The sequence below is a fragment of the Spermophilus citellus genome, assembly GCF_964194105.1.
Source record: "Spermophilus citellus genome assembly, chromosome: 1".
Lineage (NCBI taxonomy): Eukaryota > Metazoa > Chordata > Mammalia > Rodentia > Sciuridae > Spermophilus > Spermophilus citellus.
The window spans coordinates 173,282,825-173,300,355 of NC_138182.1; the positions used below are offsets into that span (position 1 = coordinate 173,282,825).

Sequence of the window (17,531 nt, forward strand, 5' to 3'; positions counted from 1 at the left end):
AATAGTAGATCAAGAGGGAAAAAAAAAAAAACAACTGGAAAGTGTCAAGGAAGACATATATATATTTCTAAGTTGTACATCTTGAAGGAATGTGGTGATGATTCACCGAAGCAAGGAACCCTGGAACAGGACCACCTTTGAAATGAAAGCTCAGGAGGTGAAAATGTTAAGGTTGAAGTAAGAGCTACTTGCATATAGTTTTGAGCTTAGAGACAAGTTTGAGAAATTTAGTTCAAAGAGATGATTAAAAGGTTGAAATTTTCTAAGTCAAATTTATAAGCTAAAACACAAGAACTGTAACACTACTAGCTCAAGGACATAATTCATGGCCTTGTATGGTCTAGTACACTATGTTCTTTTCATTAATCCGTATCTTTTCAAAGTAATCAACTATCTAACATATACCATCAAAAGGGCAATACCTGTTTTGTTTCTTGAGCAGTTCTTAAGTCCAGAACAATATAACCTATAGTTTCCTTGGCTGAAGATAAAGGATCCAGGGCAAAACACTGGAGTTTGATAGGCGTACGCTGTAGCCTGTAACATAACAATTTATGTGATTTTTTTTTTCCTGTAATGTACAATTTACTTTTAAAAAATAAAAATTATTTTAAAAACCAAAAAAAAATTTATGTGATAATACATTGGGTTTTTTTTCTTAATATTGAACTGACTTCCTATTAGCCTTGAAAAGATTATCTATTATTATCCAGATAATTATAATTTATTAGGCCAGGTATATCTATCTATTTATTTTTTTATATATATATATATATATATATATATATATATATATATATACACACACACACACACACACACACACACACACACTTTTTATGTATATCTCTGTGTGGGTGTATATGTATTTAAACATATACATATTTATCATGTATATCTGTGTCTCTCTGTGTATATTTGTATACACACACATACACATATATACACACACACACACACACACACACACGCTTTTGTGTGTATGTGAATGATGACGGTACTGTGGATTGAACCCAGGAATGCTCTATCATGGAGTTACATCCCCAGTCCTTTTATTTTTAGGAGGGACCTCACTAAGTTACCCAGGCTAGCCTTGAACTTTTGATCCTCCTGATTCAGTCTCCTGAGTCACTGGGATTACAGGTCTGCACCACTATGCCCTGCTCTATTCTTTATTTTTTTTAAAGTTTTCAACCGAAAAGAACTATTAATTATACTTATATAATTAATATAAACTATTAATTATACTTATATAAACCAACTAATATATACAACATCAAAATTTTAGTCACTTATCCAAGAGATTATCATTCTAGGTCAATGTTTCTTAAGCTTCTGTAATGTATGATACCTTCTGAAAGTCAAAAATTATCATGAATCTTCAGAACTAATTTTAAATTTTCTTTCTCATACCCCATTGTCAAATACAAAATAATATACATACATGCTTACAGCTTTTTTATTGCTAAAAATAGTAAACACTATAAAATCAAACTACTAAATTTTAAATCAATTAAAAAGTTAACACAACATATGACAATAGTCTGTAGCCATTATATTGATTGCTATAGCATGAGCTCTTTTTCAGTCTGGAACCCCTAGACTTGCTCATACATTAAAGTGAATAGATTTTATCATCATTTTTATCTGGTAGAAATACTATTTAATAACTGCACTTATAAATTCAATTTATCTCCAGTCAGCAGGGGTTGGTGGTGCATGCCTGTAATCCCAGGGACTCAAGTGGCTGAGGTAGGAAGATTGCAAGTTCGAGATCAGCCTCAGCAATTTAATGAGGCCCTTAGCAACTTAGTGAGACTCTGTCTTAAAATAAAAAATAAAAAGGGCTGGGGGGATGAGGTTCAAGTGCTTACTCTTAAAAAAGGGCCCCTGGGTTCAATCCCAATAAATAAATAAACAAACATCTCTGGTACTTTCTCAACCTACAACAATCAAACTGGTAATACTTGGTGCTAGCACAATTACAAATGTGGATCCTGACATCTCACAGAACTCTTGACTAAGCAGATATCCTAGATGCTGTGAAAGGATATACAACATTTTGATATTCTCTAAGAACTTAATATCTCTTTTTAAAATATTTTTTTAGATGTTGATGGACCTTTATTTTATTCATTTATTTATATGCAGTGCTGTGAATTGAACCCAGTATCTCACACATGCTAGGCAAGCACTCTACCACTGAGGCACAACCCCAAACCCTTAATATCCCTTTAAATAAATCCATGGACTGATCTAGTAAATAGATGAGTAAATAAATTTTTGTAAATTTATTTACAAAAGTAAATAAATTTCTCCTTGCTTTCCTTTTACTGTTAACTTTCTATTTTGACAAGATTTAGTACTGAGAAAGAACAAGTATTGAAGTGATTGTGCTTCCCAGAAGGAAATATATTTTCAGTTCTTTAATGAAGTATTGCTGTTCTTGACTGTTTCTGGTCAGAGTTCATGAAAGAATAAGATGCTATAATCTTAAGTTCATTTTATACACGTAACAAAGTGTCTACAATCAAATATAAAATTAATTAAAAAGAACCCCTTATATCATTTCTTTCACAATTTTTATTGGATCAGGTAAATACATAATAAACTAATAAGCTATAATGAACTCCAACTAATATTTGGAAGGCATTATTAAGGTACTTCCAGAATATCTAATTCCTCACACATTAGAAGGGAAAAAGCTAAGTTTAATGTAGAGGTTAAAAGCCTAGGCTCTGGAGATTGCTTGGCTGGGATCTACCATTATCCAACTGACAAACTCTGGGCAAATTATTTAACCTCTCAGGCCTCAGTTTCTTCATCTATAACACTGAAGAAACAATAATGTCAACTTCATATAGTTCTTCTAATATGTAAATGAGTTATTATTGCAAAGTATGATGAACCTTTCCTGGTACATTACAAAACAATAGACATGATTATTATTATAACCTAATAAGATACATATTTCATAAGAAATTGAAAGAGACAGACAAAGATGCTAACTTAAATTGAAAATAACAGTTACCTGTGTTGATGAAGTACTTTCCTATCAATTTCCCATGCTAACTCAGTGGCAAACTCTGGCTGGTCAGTATGGTCCACAGGATCAGTAGCCAGCTGTTCTCCATCAAACTTTGCTTCTACTACAAGCATATGCTTTGGACGTTTGGGGAAATGGCGACCTGAAGAGAAAAAACTACACAGATTAATTGGAAGTGTACAAAAATCAAATAAGATCATTTAGCATGTGTTTTTAAAATTGACATATGTTAAGGGTGGCTGAGTTATACATTTGCAAAAACTATCTCAATAATACATAAACTCTTTCATAACTCATAAGAAACGTGAATCAAATTGAAAGCTATAACTTACAAATTAGTGTTTCTCAAACATTAATGTGCATATAAATCACCTGGGGATTATGTTAAAATGTACACTTGTTGCCAAAACTCTGTCCTTGTCCCCAATTCCAATTCAATAATGAGGACAGTTTTGAGAAACAGGGAACTGAACGTTTATTACTTCACTAGCAAAGGAGAAACACAGGGACTCCTGTCCCAAAGGCTGTGATTCTGTCCATCAGTAGGAACAGAGGACTTTTTTAAAGAGGTGACTCAAAGGCTACATTCCATGTGTTCTCTGTCTGAAGTTGTAATTCACTTGTTGATTTGGGAGATAGCCATTTCTGAGATCTTCTGGTTCCATCCCCAAAATCTGGATCACTTCATTCCTATTGTGTGTGTGTGTGTGTGTGTGTGTGTGTGTGTGTGTGTCTGTGTGTGTCTGTGTGTGTGTGTGTGTGTACTCAAAGACAGATAATTCTGCCTAGGATGGGGAAGAAAGGTAATCCTGTTTCCCCTGAGATTAGAGATGGGAAGAGTTTAGGAAGGAGCAGGGAGAGAAGAAGAGAAAGAAACATGTCCATTTTAAAAATAAGTTGCACTGGGAGAGCAGCAAGGGTTATATTCAAAGCATTAAGTGAACCACATCACAGACTCTGGTTGAGTTGGTCTAGTTGGGCCTGAGAACCTGCATTTCTAACAGGATCCTGAATAACCTCGATGTTGCGTTGGTTCACACTTTGAGTAGTAATGATCTCAACAACATTTGGAATTTAAGACTATATAGTACTGTTATATAACTATAACACTACTACATAAGTACTTTATAAAGAAGTCATCTGAAGAGTTGAGAAATAAGCAAAAACAAATTTAAAATTTGTTTTTATTTTCCTGTGTCTTAATTTTCCTGTCAACTCATTTAAGAATAATCACGAAATTAGCTAAAGCAAAATAAGCACTGGTATTCATTCTATTCTCAAAGACTACATTATTAACAGGAAATATTTTAAAATTTTATCTACACATCAATTTCATTTGCACTGCCTTACCTCATTTCTTCCTTTACTGAAGGCATATTCAGAGCCAGATATCAAATAGCAGGCTGAAAAAAAAGTAAAATAGAATACCTGCCTTCAAGGAAATGAAGGTCTCAAATGAGAGTTTAAACAAACTTGAAACACTCAAACCAGGAAGCTGAAGAATCCAAGGAAGAATCCTTAAGAATCTCAAAGTAGGGCTGGGGTTGTGGCTCAGTGATAGAGCACTTGCCTAGCATGTGAGGCACTGGGTTCAATTCTCAATACCACATATAAATAAATGAATAAAATAAAGGTTTATCAACATCTAAAAAAAAATTTTAAAAAAAGAATCTACACTGGGTCAAGTAGTCCTCTTGTTTATAGTCTACTATAAATAAATCCTTATTGCTACTCATCCTGGCTTGAGCTGCCTGGTTAGGAGGGATTAAGTTGCCTAGAAGGACCTGGATTATAAACCTGTGCAGTTCAGCCGAAGGCTCTCTGTTGAGACTCCTTATTAGGCCTCTTTAACACATGTGTCCTGGTTCTTCTGATTAGCACTCAGAGGCATCTCTCTGGACCTCATTTTCTGTTACTCTAAAAGATCATTATGTTTCCCAAATGAAATGAACTTCATATACATTAAATAACTTATATGTTCCATCAGACTATCATACTAATAATCTCCAATAAGCTTGAGAACAAAGAATATTCAGTGGAACAAAAAGATGCCTGCCTCCCTCAATGTATTTGTTTCAGAAACATTGCCTTTCATCCGTGGGATCTGGCTTAAATATTTCTCGTGGTAGAAATTCAATTATTTTGTTTTGAAAAATGACATTTCTAAAATTGTAGCCAAGAAACTACAAGCAGTTCAATTAAGGGCAGAGAATATATAAAATTGAAAAGGTAGGCAAAAGTTCTACCACATAGTGCCATGTTTGCTATACTAAGAAGTATAGATACTATCCTTAAGGAAACTGAAGAATTTTAAGACAGATTTGCATATCAGAAAGATAATTGCCAAGAATCAAGAGACTGTAGATGTTTCTGGAAAAGAAGGAAACAAGTCCTTAATCTAGGTACCCACAGTGGAAATCATTCATTCAAAAGCTTGTATGTACCGTCTATTATTATTTAGAAAATAAAATCAATTAACAATTAGTGGTCATTTGGAAGTTAGGAATGGGAAAGGAATCAAGGATAATTTAAGATTTGAGCTACAGTGTGGCTAGGAAGAATAGAAATATAAACACAAAACAGGAACTATTTTGTAAGGAACATCACATAACAGTTTTATATGTGTTTGTAGTAACAACCTGACATCCCTGACTCCAAGTTATCTTCCAAAACTGAACTTTAAGCAATTTCCTGCTTAGAACTATATGCTGCCAAACTATTTCTTGGAATATTAATTCTAAATTCCTTGGTTTTCAAGATCCTTCAAAGTCTATGCCTGCAAGCTATACAAGTATTTCTTACCATGATATTCATAAATATTCACCTTCCTTATCCCTGTTCTTCTTGCTGTCTTCTTCAACAATCCTCCCACTGTGTTCATGCTCATGTTGGCCTGGTTGTCCAGTCTCCTGGAATGACTTTCTTCTACCCTCACCTACCTAGAGCTTACTTATTACTCAAGGCACTACTACTACCTTCATCCACTACTTCTACCTTCAAACCTATATTTACAGTCCATATCACATGCTTTATTTTAATAACAGTTTTACTAAGATAAAATTCACATATCCTATAGTTCACACATTTCAATTCAATTCAATGTATATTAGGATATTCATAGATATGTGCAAATACTATCACAGTCAATTTTAGAATATTTATGTCCCTCAAAAAAAAAAAAAAAACTTGTGTATCCTTTAATCATCATCCCCTAGTCCTCCTTTGGCCCATATCACATGTTCTTAATATAATATTATGTTCAAACATATTATATCCTGCACATTAACTTGATATCCCCAAGTAGATAGGTCATCCTCAAGGGGAAGGAATTATATTACATTTGTTTCCTAAAGCACAGGGCACAGTTTTAAGTCTAAAAGTTTTTGTTAAACAAATGACAAGGCAATTTCAGTCCCATGTTTTTAAACAGTAATCTAACAGTTAATATTGTCCCAACACTTTATAGCTTTTGGTACCTCTACTGTTCCAAACTCAAAAATTACATTTACACTCTTTCCTGGTCTCTGACCCCTAAAAGAGAATCAGGCTGCTACAAAATACCCTCTTGTGAAGAATAAAAATACCCAGGCACACCTCTGTCAGCTCTCAAGGAGTCTAAAACAGGATGATTGCAAGTTCAAGGCCAGCCTCAAAATGAGCAATGCCCTAAGTTTTGGTGAAAACTTGAATTCAAAATAAAAAGGGTGGGGGTGTAGCTCAGTGATAAAGCCTCCCTGTATTCAACCCCAGACTTCCCCCCACCAAAAAAAAAATTATATTTTTGTTATCATGGTATACATAACCTGTCCCAATTTACCTATAAACTCCTAGGTCCTCCACTTGCAATCTGCTTTCCAACCACACTGAATTTAAGCAGCATTTATTAAATGAATTTAAGGAGGGCAAAACATACCTTGCTTTTCCATAATGTAAGTGCTCTTTGCTCTTTCCTTGACAAAGAATGCTCACCCTTACTTTTCTCACCTGTCAAAATCTTAAACATCTCTTACAGATAAGTCTTAAATCAAAATATGCCACCTCCTCAGGTAAACCTTCCCCCAGCTTCCCCAGAGACGGACATTCCCATTTCCACATCTCAAAGAATTATGTGACATAGTCTCCACTATACACTTGGAGCTTTTAGACCCAGAACTATCTTATTCGTGCATTGCCAGCCCGGTATCTAGCATTCAATGAGTCTCCAATAAACAACTGTTATTCATTCAACAAACAAAATTTAATGAACATGTAATATGCCGTCTTAACAACGATAATCCCTCAGGTTCTCAATCAAGACTTGTAAAGGCACAGTCTCTGCAATAATTATGAAAAGGTAGGAAGCCTATATTCACGTCAATGGCAAAGTTCTTACAAATGGCATTACCTGGAGACTGCTGAACAGAACATGCTTTCCAGGCACGCTTTCTCCTCATATATAAAAGCCATCGACAAGCTGCTTCCGATGGAAATCGGTTTTTTCTACATTCTCTGGGGCTACGACTAGTCTGGCTAAATATCACTTATCTCTAATAGCTCTCATACTCTCGAGAGATTTTTAAATCAATTGCCTACTAGACTTTGCTACGTACAACTTTGAGCAAGTCTTTGGGGACCACAAAAGCAAAGATGAAAAGGTTCTTAAGGTTAACAAATCCTGGGTCCCACACTACTCTTTTAGAATTCAGGAAGCAGCAGTTGCAAAAGCAAGTGGGAGACCGCTCACCTTCTAGGATGGACACGACGATGAGCAGTTGGTCGGACTTGGAGACCATGGTCGCTGTTGGCGGCCGGGGGCGGGGTCTGCTAGGAGCAAGAGGGTCCGGGTGAATTGCGGGTAGTCGGCGACCCCGGGAAGGGCCCCCACTACTTGCCCGTACCCCGGGCGCCAGGACCCCGCTCCGCGGCCCGGACGCGCCGCCGCCGGCAGCGCGCCGGGATCCCCTGCCCCAGGTCGCCAGCCCAGGACCTGACCCTGCCCTGACTTGAGGGAAATTCTGCTCTGCAGTCCCGCCCGGCCCAGTCTGCAGGGAGAGGCGAACCCGCCGCCCCGGGACCTTTTGCCGCCTCCTTAGCCGCTTTTCAAACGCCCGGGCAGCCGCAGCGGACGCCACCGCGCCCCTCTTCCGCCTAGCAACCGGGCCCGCAGGCCCAGTGCCTGGGGAAGCTGGAGGACAAAGGGCGATAGAGACCAAGGCAGTCGAGGATAGAACGCCCCTCGTCCCGCTTCACCTCCCGCCCTTTAACGTTCCGTTGCAGAACCCTAGGGAAAAGACTGGCTTACTGACTCACAGCGCCCCCTGCTAGCGGGATGGAGAGAGGCGGGCAATTTGATAAGAACGAGCTGCGCAGGCGCACTACTGCTGTGAATGCTTCCTGATATTACGTAGGGCACTTTAAGGAGTGTGAAGGAAGCGTTTGCTCCGCTTTATGCCGCAGCCACGATGGCAGAAATATTTCCGTGGGAATTAGCATTTTAAAACTAGCTGTTTTTCAGGCACTGAAGTTAACTCTGCCTAAAAAGCTAAATCAGAGAAAAATGACTTAACTCTGAACTCTTAAAATCTTTAAATAACCCTCTCGGGCCTCCTCAAGCTTCTGCCCTTTGAAAATAGTGGTAATACGGTAGCTACTGTAACCTTTGGCGCTGACGTCAACTCTCCGAGAATTTCCTGTACTTTAGAAATCTCCTTAAAAACAAAAACATTGTCACGTGGGCAAGAAAATTAAAGGTATAGGTTCTACCCCCTGATCACAAAGCAACTAGCAAAATCAAGACCAAAAATTAAGGCGTGGAAATAGTGCCTGCTCCAGCCTTCTTAAATGGTCCTGGGAAAACTGGATCCCTGTCTCTCACCTTGCACAAAACTCAAATTGATCAAAAACGAAGGAATTAGACTAGAAATATTAGAAAAAAACTGCTAGAAGAAAACATAGGGTCAACATTCCATCATATAAGTATTGGCACTGGCTGCCTTATGAAGACCCCAAAGAACAAAAGAATAAAACCAAGAATTAGTAAGTGGGATGCCATCAAACTAAAAACCTATTGCACAGCAAAGACACCTTTAAAAACAGAGAGAGCCTACAGAATGGGAGAAAATCTTGGCCAGCTACTCTTCTGATAGGTAATTAATAACCAGAATAAACAAATAACTCAATACCAAAAAAACCATAACACAATCAACAAATGGGCAAAAGAACTAGACAAACTTCTCAGAAGAGGAACTACAGATGGCCATTAAATACATTTTTAAAAATTTGGCATCTCTAGCAATCAGGAAAATGCAAATCAGAACCACACTAAGATTTCATCTCACTCCAGTTAGAGTGGCAATGATCAAGAATACTAACAACAATAAATGCTGGAGAGGTTGTGGGGGAAAAGGTACACTTGTGCATTGTTAATGTGAAAGCAATATGGAAATTACTCAGAAAAGGAGGCATGGAACCACCATATGATCCAGCTACTCCACTCTTCAGTATTTTCACCAAAATACAAAATCAGCATACTACAGTAATACAGCCACTCAATATTTATAGCAACAGAATTGACAGTAGCTAAATTATGGAATCAACCCAGATGCCTGTCAATAGAAGAATGGATTAAGAAATTGTGGTGTGTGTGTGTACACAATGGAAAAAGAATGAAATTATGGCATCTGCTGATAAATGGATGGAAATGGAGAATACCACACTAAGTGAGAAAAGCCAAACTCAGAAACTCAAAAGTCAAAATTTTTCTCACATACGTGGAAACTAGAGTAAAATAAAGGAGAGAAAGATCATATAGAACCAATTGAATATAAATTAATAGACAAGCCTAAAGTCTAGAGGAATAGAGAAAAGAGAATGGGAGACTGCAGGTGGAGGTGAGGATCATTGACTGACATTGAATTCCATGTATGTATGAGTTTGTCCAGATGAACTCAACTACGATGTATAACTATAAAGCTCTAATAGAAGAGAGGAAGAGGAAGAGGAAGAAGAAGAAAGAAGGAACAAAGAAGGGCTCAGTGATACACACCTGTAATCCCAGAGGCTTGGGAGGCTGAGACAGAAGGATCAGGAGTTCAAAGCCAGCCTCAGCAAAAGTGAGGCACTAAGCAACTCAGTGTGATCTTTTCTCTAAATAAAATACAAAATAGGGGTGGGGATGTGGCTCAATGGTTGAGTGCACCTGAGTTCAATCCCTGGTTCTCATCCACAAAAAAAGCATATATGGGCTGATTGAGGATGTGGCTCAGTTGTAGATGCTTGCTTGCCTGGTATGCAAGATTAGAAACATTTTTAAGGTTAGCTGGATTAAAACCTAAAAAATTGAAATCTAATTGTCTATAGCTACTGTGGATTATTTTTTTTAAAAGAGAGAGAGAGAATTTTTTAATATTTATTTTTTTAGTTATCGGCAGACACAACATCTTTTGTTTTTATGTGGTGCTGAGGATCGAACCCGGGCCTCACGCGTGGCAGGCGAGCGCGCTATCGCTTGAGCCACATCCCCAGCCCTGTGGATTATTTTTAACATTAAATTCTGTAATTATTCTGCTTCAGTATGTACCTTTAAAATATAAAGACTTAAAATATCTTAAAACATTACTTAACCACAATTCCATTCTTACACCGAAATTAACACTATTCCTTAATACCAATAAATATGTACTGTTCAAACTTCTCTGATTGTCTAATAATTGTTTTCACAGAGAAAATATATGAAGTAGCTGAGTTAAGGAAGCAAGAGATGGTGCCTTCAAGTCTGTTCTCTACTACTGCTTTCTTGTTCTAGAAACCTAGATGTTGTTGTTTTGAGAACAAATATTTCTGGGGCTTGTTATTTTCCTCTCCTGCTTCTTTTTTTCTCATCTTTGTGCCCCCCAAAAAGAGACTGGCTATATTACTTCTAAGGTCCTTTCAGAGTCCTTTAGACTTTCCCAAAATGAGGTACTATTCAATATAAAATCAATATAATGATCTACTTTGGGTTCATCATTGAACAATGTATTTTTTTATGTTTTGTAGTTGTAGATGGACAGCATGCCTTTATTTTATTTGTTTACTTTTATGTGGTGCTGCAGATCGAACCCAGTGTCTCACATGTGCGAGGCAAGTGCTCTGTCACTGAGCTTCAGCCCAGCCCCTGATGTCTTTCTTTTGCCAAAGATATCAAGTGTACTTAAATAGGTAGAATAGTATAATCAGACTCCAAGTACCCAGAACCCAGCTTCAATAATCATCAACTCAACACCAGTCACCTTCATCAATTGCATTATTTTGAAGGAAATCCCTAACATCATCATATTAATTCGGATCTTTTAATATGTACCTCTTAAAGATTTTAAAATTTTAAAATATTAAGTATTTGACCAAGATTCCATCATTATACCTAAAAATTAACCATAATTCTTTAATATGACATATTATTCAAATTTCTTTAATTGTTTAATAATTATTTTGGTTTGATTTGTTCAAAACAAGCTCTGAAACACAATGCATTTGCTTGACATCTCTCTTGTCTCTTTTAACCTATAGCTATTTTTTCCCCTTGTAGTTCTTTATTGAAGAAACTGTATCCTTAGAGTTTGCCAAATTTCATTGACATAATACCAGTGTTATTTAACATAACCTCTGCTGAGATAGCTAATCAACATGTCCATATTGGTAAAACTTAGATAAGACTAGGAAATAAATTAACAACAAGGAAAGTACAAAGAGTGGTACAAAACAGTGCTTTGCATTAAAACTGTAGACAGAGGGAGGCCCAAGCAATGAGACCAAAGGTTTCTAATGGAAAAGTACCCCAGGAGATCAGGGTTGGGGCTTTGCCATTTACAAGCTGGGTGACCTTAGGCAAATCACTTTATCTCTTTCCGCCCTGGAGCTATAAAATAATAGCATACTTCTTAACTCAGGGCTTAAATGTACTAAATGATTTTGAGTTATCTCTTTATATGAATAATCTCAGGCCTTAAATAGTAACTACAAAAGAACCAAGAGTGCTTATCGATACATCTTGCTGTTTTTCTTTAGGATATCCAATTTAAAACCTAGATTACAAACCATTACAGCACACTAGAGAATAATCATAAATCATAAAAATCTGATGAATCATTAAAATAAGACAGTACAGCGCTTGCATAGAATGTGTGAGGCCATGGGTTCATTCCCAGCACCACTGAAAAACAAAAACAAAAAAATATGAATTAAGAAACTTTTTCACATAGTAAAATTTTGACATGGCTCCCTTTATACAGTTTCCTTCCCAAACAACATTATTTCTAAAATCATCTCTTCAGAGGTACTGAAAAGTCATCAACTTAATTTGCATGGTGTTTTTTATAGACTGTACAAAATTAATTATTTTAAATTTCCCATCTAGGAATGGAATTAAAATTCTATCATCATCTATATCTGTTATTCCATAATCTAATTTCTTTTCATATGCTATATTAAGCATCAGTAACTTCAGTTCTAGCATAAATCTTCACATTTTAGCTTAAACTCATGAGGGAAAATTTTATTATGGGTTTATAAAGTACCAATTATTGTTTCAAAATACATAAGAAAAACTAATAATATATGTAATTTTTATCTATTAGATGATGTGAGATTCATTGCCCTATAAACCTATAAGCATGCAAATTCAAACTGAATTCATTCAGTCAACATAATAGCTAATCATATTAGAACTATTTCTATAAGAACAAAACAAAGCATTTAGATTCCTTTTAAGCTTTTCTTTTTCTGTAGCTATTTCACCTTTTGGAGAAACAATTTACTTTGTATTGCCGCTATATTTTTTTGCTTATCAACAAATTCTGCCCAAGTATAATGGTATGCGCCTACAATCCCAGCAGCTCCGGAGGCTGAGAGAGGAGGATCACAACTTCCAGGCCAGCTTCAGCAACTTAGCATGACCCTGTCTCAAAATAAAAAATAAAAAAGGCTGAGGACGTGGCTCAATGGTTAAGCACCCTTGGGTTCAATCCCTCCCATGAAAAAAATAAATAAAAGAAAAAGAAAAGAAGAGAGAGAGAGAGAGAGAGAGAAAGAGAGAGAGAGAGAGAGAGAGAAATAGCATCCATGGCCAACCACTGAGATACCTACCATGCATTGGACTGTGCTTATATGCTTCTTTCCCCTGTATGTACACAGACTCATACACAGTACAGCCTCCCAAAGTCAAACACACCTGCAGGTCAGACAGGTGCTGGAAAAAAGTGATGTGGGCTGGGCAGGATCTGTACAGGATCTGCGTAGAAGTGGAAGACCACATCTTCCTAAGGGGCAACCCTTCTCTACTGCAGCTCCCAGGCAGTGAAAGCCAGGATTTCTGAATTTTTATACAAAGCTAGAAGTACAGATTGCCATATGAACTCACCAGCTTTTAAATGCTGGTAAAAGAATTTCAGTTTTAAAAACAATACTCCATACAGGTTAGTATCCTTAGCCCAAGTTCACTGAGGTAGTTATAGTAAGTGTTACTGAAGGGCGGAAAAAAGAGAGCAGTTAGGAAAAGAGAAAGCATTGCCTAAAACTAGGAAGAAAAGGGAAGAATGAGAGTGTGTGGAGACTTCCATTCTACTTTGTGGCAGAACCATGGGGAGAGGCCAGAACAGCTACCAGACCCATGGAATATCTACCAAAGTGAGATCTTGGAGCCCAATTTTTCATCCTTGGCACAGATTCCTATGCCTTAGTTTGACACAGACTCAACAAACTCAATAGACTTCAAGAAATCAGGTTGGCTTGGATATTGGAAAGCTTATGAGTGACCAGCAAAGCAAAACCTGGCAAGGTCTCCTCCATATTTGTTCTTTTTGAGAATGCCAGAACTTTTGAACAATACTATGTGTGTGGAGGGGAAACCCCAGTGATGATCAAGATTAAATTTTCTGTTGACTGGAGCTTGGAATTGAGAAGATATAGCTAGGCCAAGAAACTAGAGTAGAAATAGAGCACATTACTATTGTGGAGCAACAATGTTAATCAAAGGTAATGAATGGTAACTATTAAAAGTTTGGTTTTTATTTAAAACAAATATGAAACCATTATATGGATACAGTAAACATTTGCATGATTTTTAGAGATGAAATATAACACCTTAAGGGAATTTCTTTGATTACATCTTCAATCTTCACCCTACCAAACCCTGTCTGTGTCAACCCTGCCCTCTTCGGAAGGGGTCACTTGGTGGGCCTTTAAGAAGCTCATCATCTACATTCTTAAGCCAGATTCATATTTAAAGCTGTTTAGAATAGTCAAAGGAAATAACAGTACGTCTAACAGGAAATGATGTCTTATTTCCACATGATAATCCATGGAGTTGGAGAAGATTGAAATTATTATCCTAATTACATGTTGAAATCAATCATTGTTTTATAATGTTTGAATAGACATTATAGTTATTCCAGATGTATTCTTGGGGTGTTAATGATCACTAAGAGGCCCCTTATAATTGCTGAGGATGGTAACAAAATATTTTTGCTCTATAAATTGTTAGAGATGTCACTTTCTTTTTTTTTTTACAAAGAAAATGTTCGAGATAGAACTGAACACAAGGCAAAACCAGTGATTTTTAAGTTTTTGGCTAAAATGTTCATCATCAACATTGACTGGCTTATCATAACATTAACCAGAAACATATACTATTCCAAAAATTGGTAAATGTAAATTCTATGACGTTAAAAATGTTTTATTTATTATCATATATCTTTAAGTGTCTTGAATAAATTTGTAGTAAAGACTTTGTAAATTCTTATCTGATAAATAAAAAAGCTAAATTTACAATGTTAGAAATATTGCTTCACTAGTGATAGTAATACTGATATAATGCTTATATGTGTAGAGTAATAATTAGATGCAGATCAAAAAAATGTTGCTGTGAGATAGGATCATTCCAACTGCTTGTGAGAAAATCACCAGCCATTCTCTGATACATTGATGAAAACACTGTAATCAGTTTAATTTCAGAAACTTTTAAAATAATATCAGAAGAAATTATTTATTGAATAGAAGAGAAGAAAGTTGACAGTGGTGCTTTGGAAAAAGGCTTGAAGGTTAAGATGGCCATTAACAGATGATGTTGTAGGGATGTCAGGAATGAGGGTGAGGAGGTGAACTTTGTAAAGTACTGTATGTCTATTCTACAAATGTTAAGAGGGAACAAGGAAAAATTGAAGGAAAATAGGAAACAGAGAGAGATATAATATTAAATTTCTGTGTTACTTTAGTGTTCTTCCTTGGCTGTCCCACAAGAAGCCTGACAATCAAAGAGGATCACTCCATTAGGGAGCAAGCTGGGGACTGGAAGAAAAGAAAGCAAGCAAAAAAGGGAAATTAAAGATTTTGACTTCCGCAGATTTTAAACCAATACCCATGGATACAATGAGAAATATTTTATAAATAGATCTCTTAAAGGTAAGTATTCATCAGTTAATTCTAATAATTCTTATTTATGTAAATGAACATTGTATAAAGACATAGGATACTATAAGTTTCTGCCATCCAGACAGTGTTTATGAACAAATTGTTATTGCTATCAAGGAATATCAACACACCAAAATTATGTCTAATCAGCAAAGCCAAGTTAAAAATATATTTTATTATTTGTTATTTTCCTGTTGGAAAATTTTAGCATTGTTTAGATACAGTGCATCTCAAACCTTTATTGAAATTAACATGTCATTATGCTGCTAGCACAAGGGCCAATGAAATACAGTCTATTAACCAAGTTCCATTGAGGGGCACTTGTTTGTTTTACTCTCTATCCCCAGGATCTATGATTGGGTTGTGACACGATAGGCATTAGATATATTTATTGGAAGAGTGGAAAAACAATAATAGATTTTAACCCTTAAAAGGACAAGAAACCTAACTTGACATGATATGTTTGAGTAATATCTTCTATTACAAATTTATCAAAATAAGTAAATCATTTTTAGGAACAGTCACTTCTTCAAAATGTTACAATATAATTTTGTTATTTTTGGATAGTAGCTTTCTACTTTTGTCAAACTTTTAGGCTTCAATTTTTTGAATGTAGAAATTAGAAGTTTTTAAAACCTGTCTATTTTTTTTAAACTGGACCAACAGAACCATCTGGCAAGATTCCCAAGAGTTTCTTCAAATTTCAAATACCAAAATCCACATAGCTATCTATCCTGAAAAAAAAGTTGACCTCTGAACTTACTGGAGGGAATGGAATAAATTTATTGGATATCTATTTTCAGTAGTGTTCACTGGTAATTTTTTTTTTTTAGTTAAAGTAAGCTTCCAAGTTTCAGGAAAGCTGAGCAGACTTTTAAGGGCTTGAATTTGCTTCCATTTAAAGGGTATTAAATGGTATAACAAATGCATCTCTCAATGGACCCAGTTATCGTCCCATCCAAATCATCAGCTGAACACACTTCTAAGAGTAGCTCTCAGGGAGCACTCATTTTACACACTTAGCCAGGTAGTCAGGTTTCTCTTCTTATCCTTTCCCTCAGAGTGTTTCTGCCATGATCAATTAGCTTTCTCCCTTCCCAACCTGGTTCTCATGAGTCTGGGTCCCTAATGTTTGCATTTTGATATGAAAAGGTGGAACTTCATAGCAATTTATTGTATTCATTAACTTCAAATGCATCTAAATCAAGCATACTTTAATCTGATACTCGATAGAGAGACAAAATTATTCAAATAGTTTTCCTCTCCCCATCAATCCCTTAGATAAATCAACCATAGCTATTTTCGAAGACAATAACATAGTCAGATATATTTACTTCCATTAAAATTTCATTCATTGAGGGGCTGGGGATGTGGCTCAAGCAGTAGCGCGCTCGCCTGGCATGCGTGCGGCCCGGTTTCGATCCTCAGCACCACATACAAACAAAGATGTTGTGTCTGCTGAGAACTAAAAAAGAAATAAATATTAAAAAAATTCTCTCTCTCTCTCTCTCTCTCTCTCTTAAAAAAAAATTTCACTCATTGAGATAACTTGTTTGCAAAATTTTCCTACCAAAACAAAAGTCTCATTGGATTGAAATATTTTAGATTTCTGAATGTAGAAACCACAAATTGGCTCATATTATTTGTTTAGCCCTTATCAGATACTACTTTTCATTCTAAAATCTCCAACATGAAACTACATACAAAAAGAAAAGAGTTGACTTAGTGCATTTTCCCTTAATTTAAGAGCTTTCTCTTTTGGTGTAGCTATTTCTTTTTCCTACTCTCTTGCATCAATGAAATTGAAACCAATTTAAATCTAGATGATCAATATTCAGCTAGCTTGAATACTTTATTCTCTCTGTAGCCACATGCTATTATAATATGTAAGAATGTATGAATCTAGGAAATTAAATATAAGTAAATAATGGAAGATGGCTGCGAAAATGCCTATGGATCTAAAGTCTGCAAAATAAATACTGCTGAGTTTAAAGGAGAGAAAGTAGAAACTCCAAAATAAGCATATTTGAAGGGCAGAAGATTTGCTATCAAAGTGTAACAC

The 17,531-nt window shown here is 36.0% G+C and overlaps 1 protein-coding gene across 5 annotated transcripts in view; it reads right to left on the minus strand.

Annotated features, from left to right (window-relative positions):
- The window catches only part of CEP120 (centrosomal protein 120), a 78,853-nt gene extending 70,565 nt beyond the window's left edge, over nt 1–8,288 (minus strand). For 3 of the 5 annotated variants that reach the window (XM_081289735.1, XM_081289737.1, XM_081289733.1), the window contains exons 1-4: nt 8,101–8,288; nt 7,770–7,846; nt 3,032–3,188; nt 423–537 (exon numbers count right to left, since the gene is read on the minus strand). In XM_081289735.1, the coding sequence (XP_081145861.1) occupies nt 423–537; nt 3,032–3,188; nt 7,770–7,818 (321 nt within the window). In that variant the 5' untranslated portion in view covers nt 7,819–7,846; nt 8,101–8,288. The other 2 variants (XM_081289734.1, XM_081289736.1) reach the window with 2 other exon arrangements.
- Nucleotides 8,289–17,531: the final 9,243 nt, after the last annotated feature.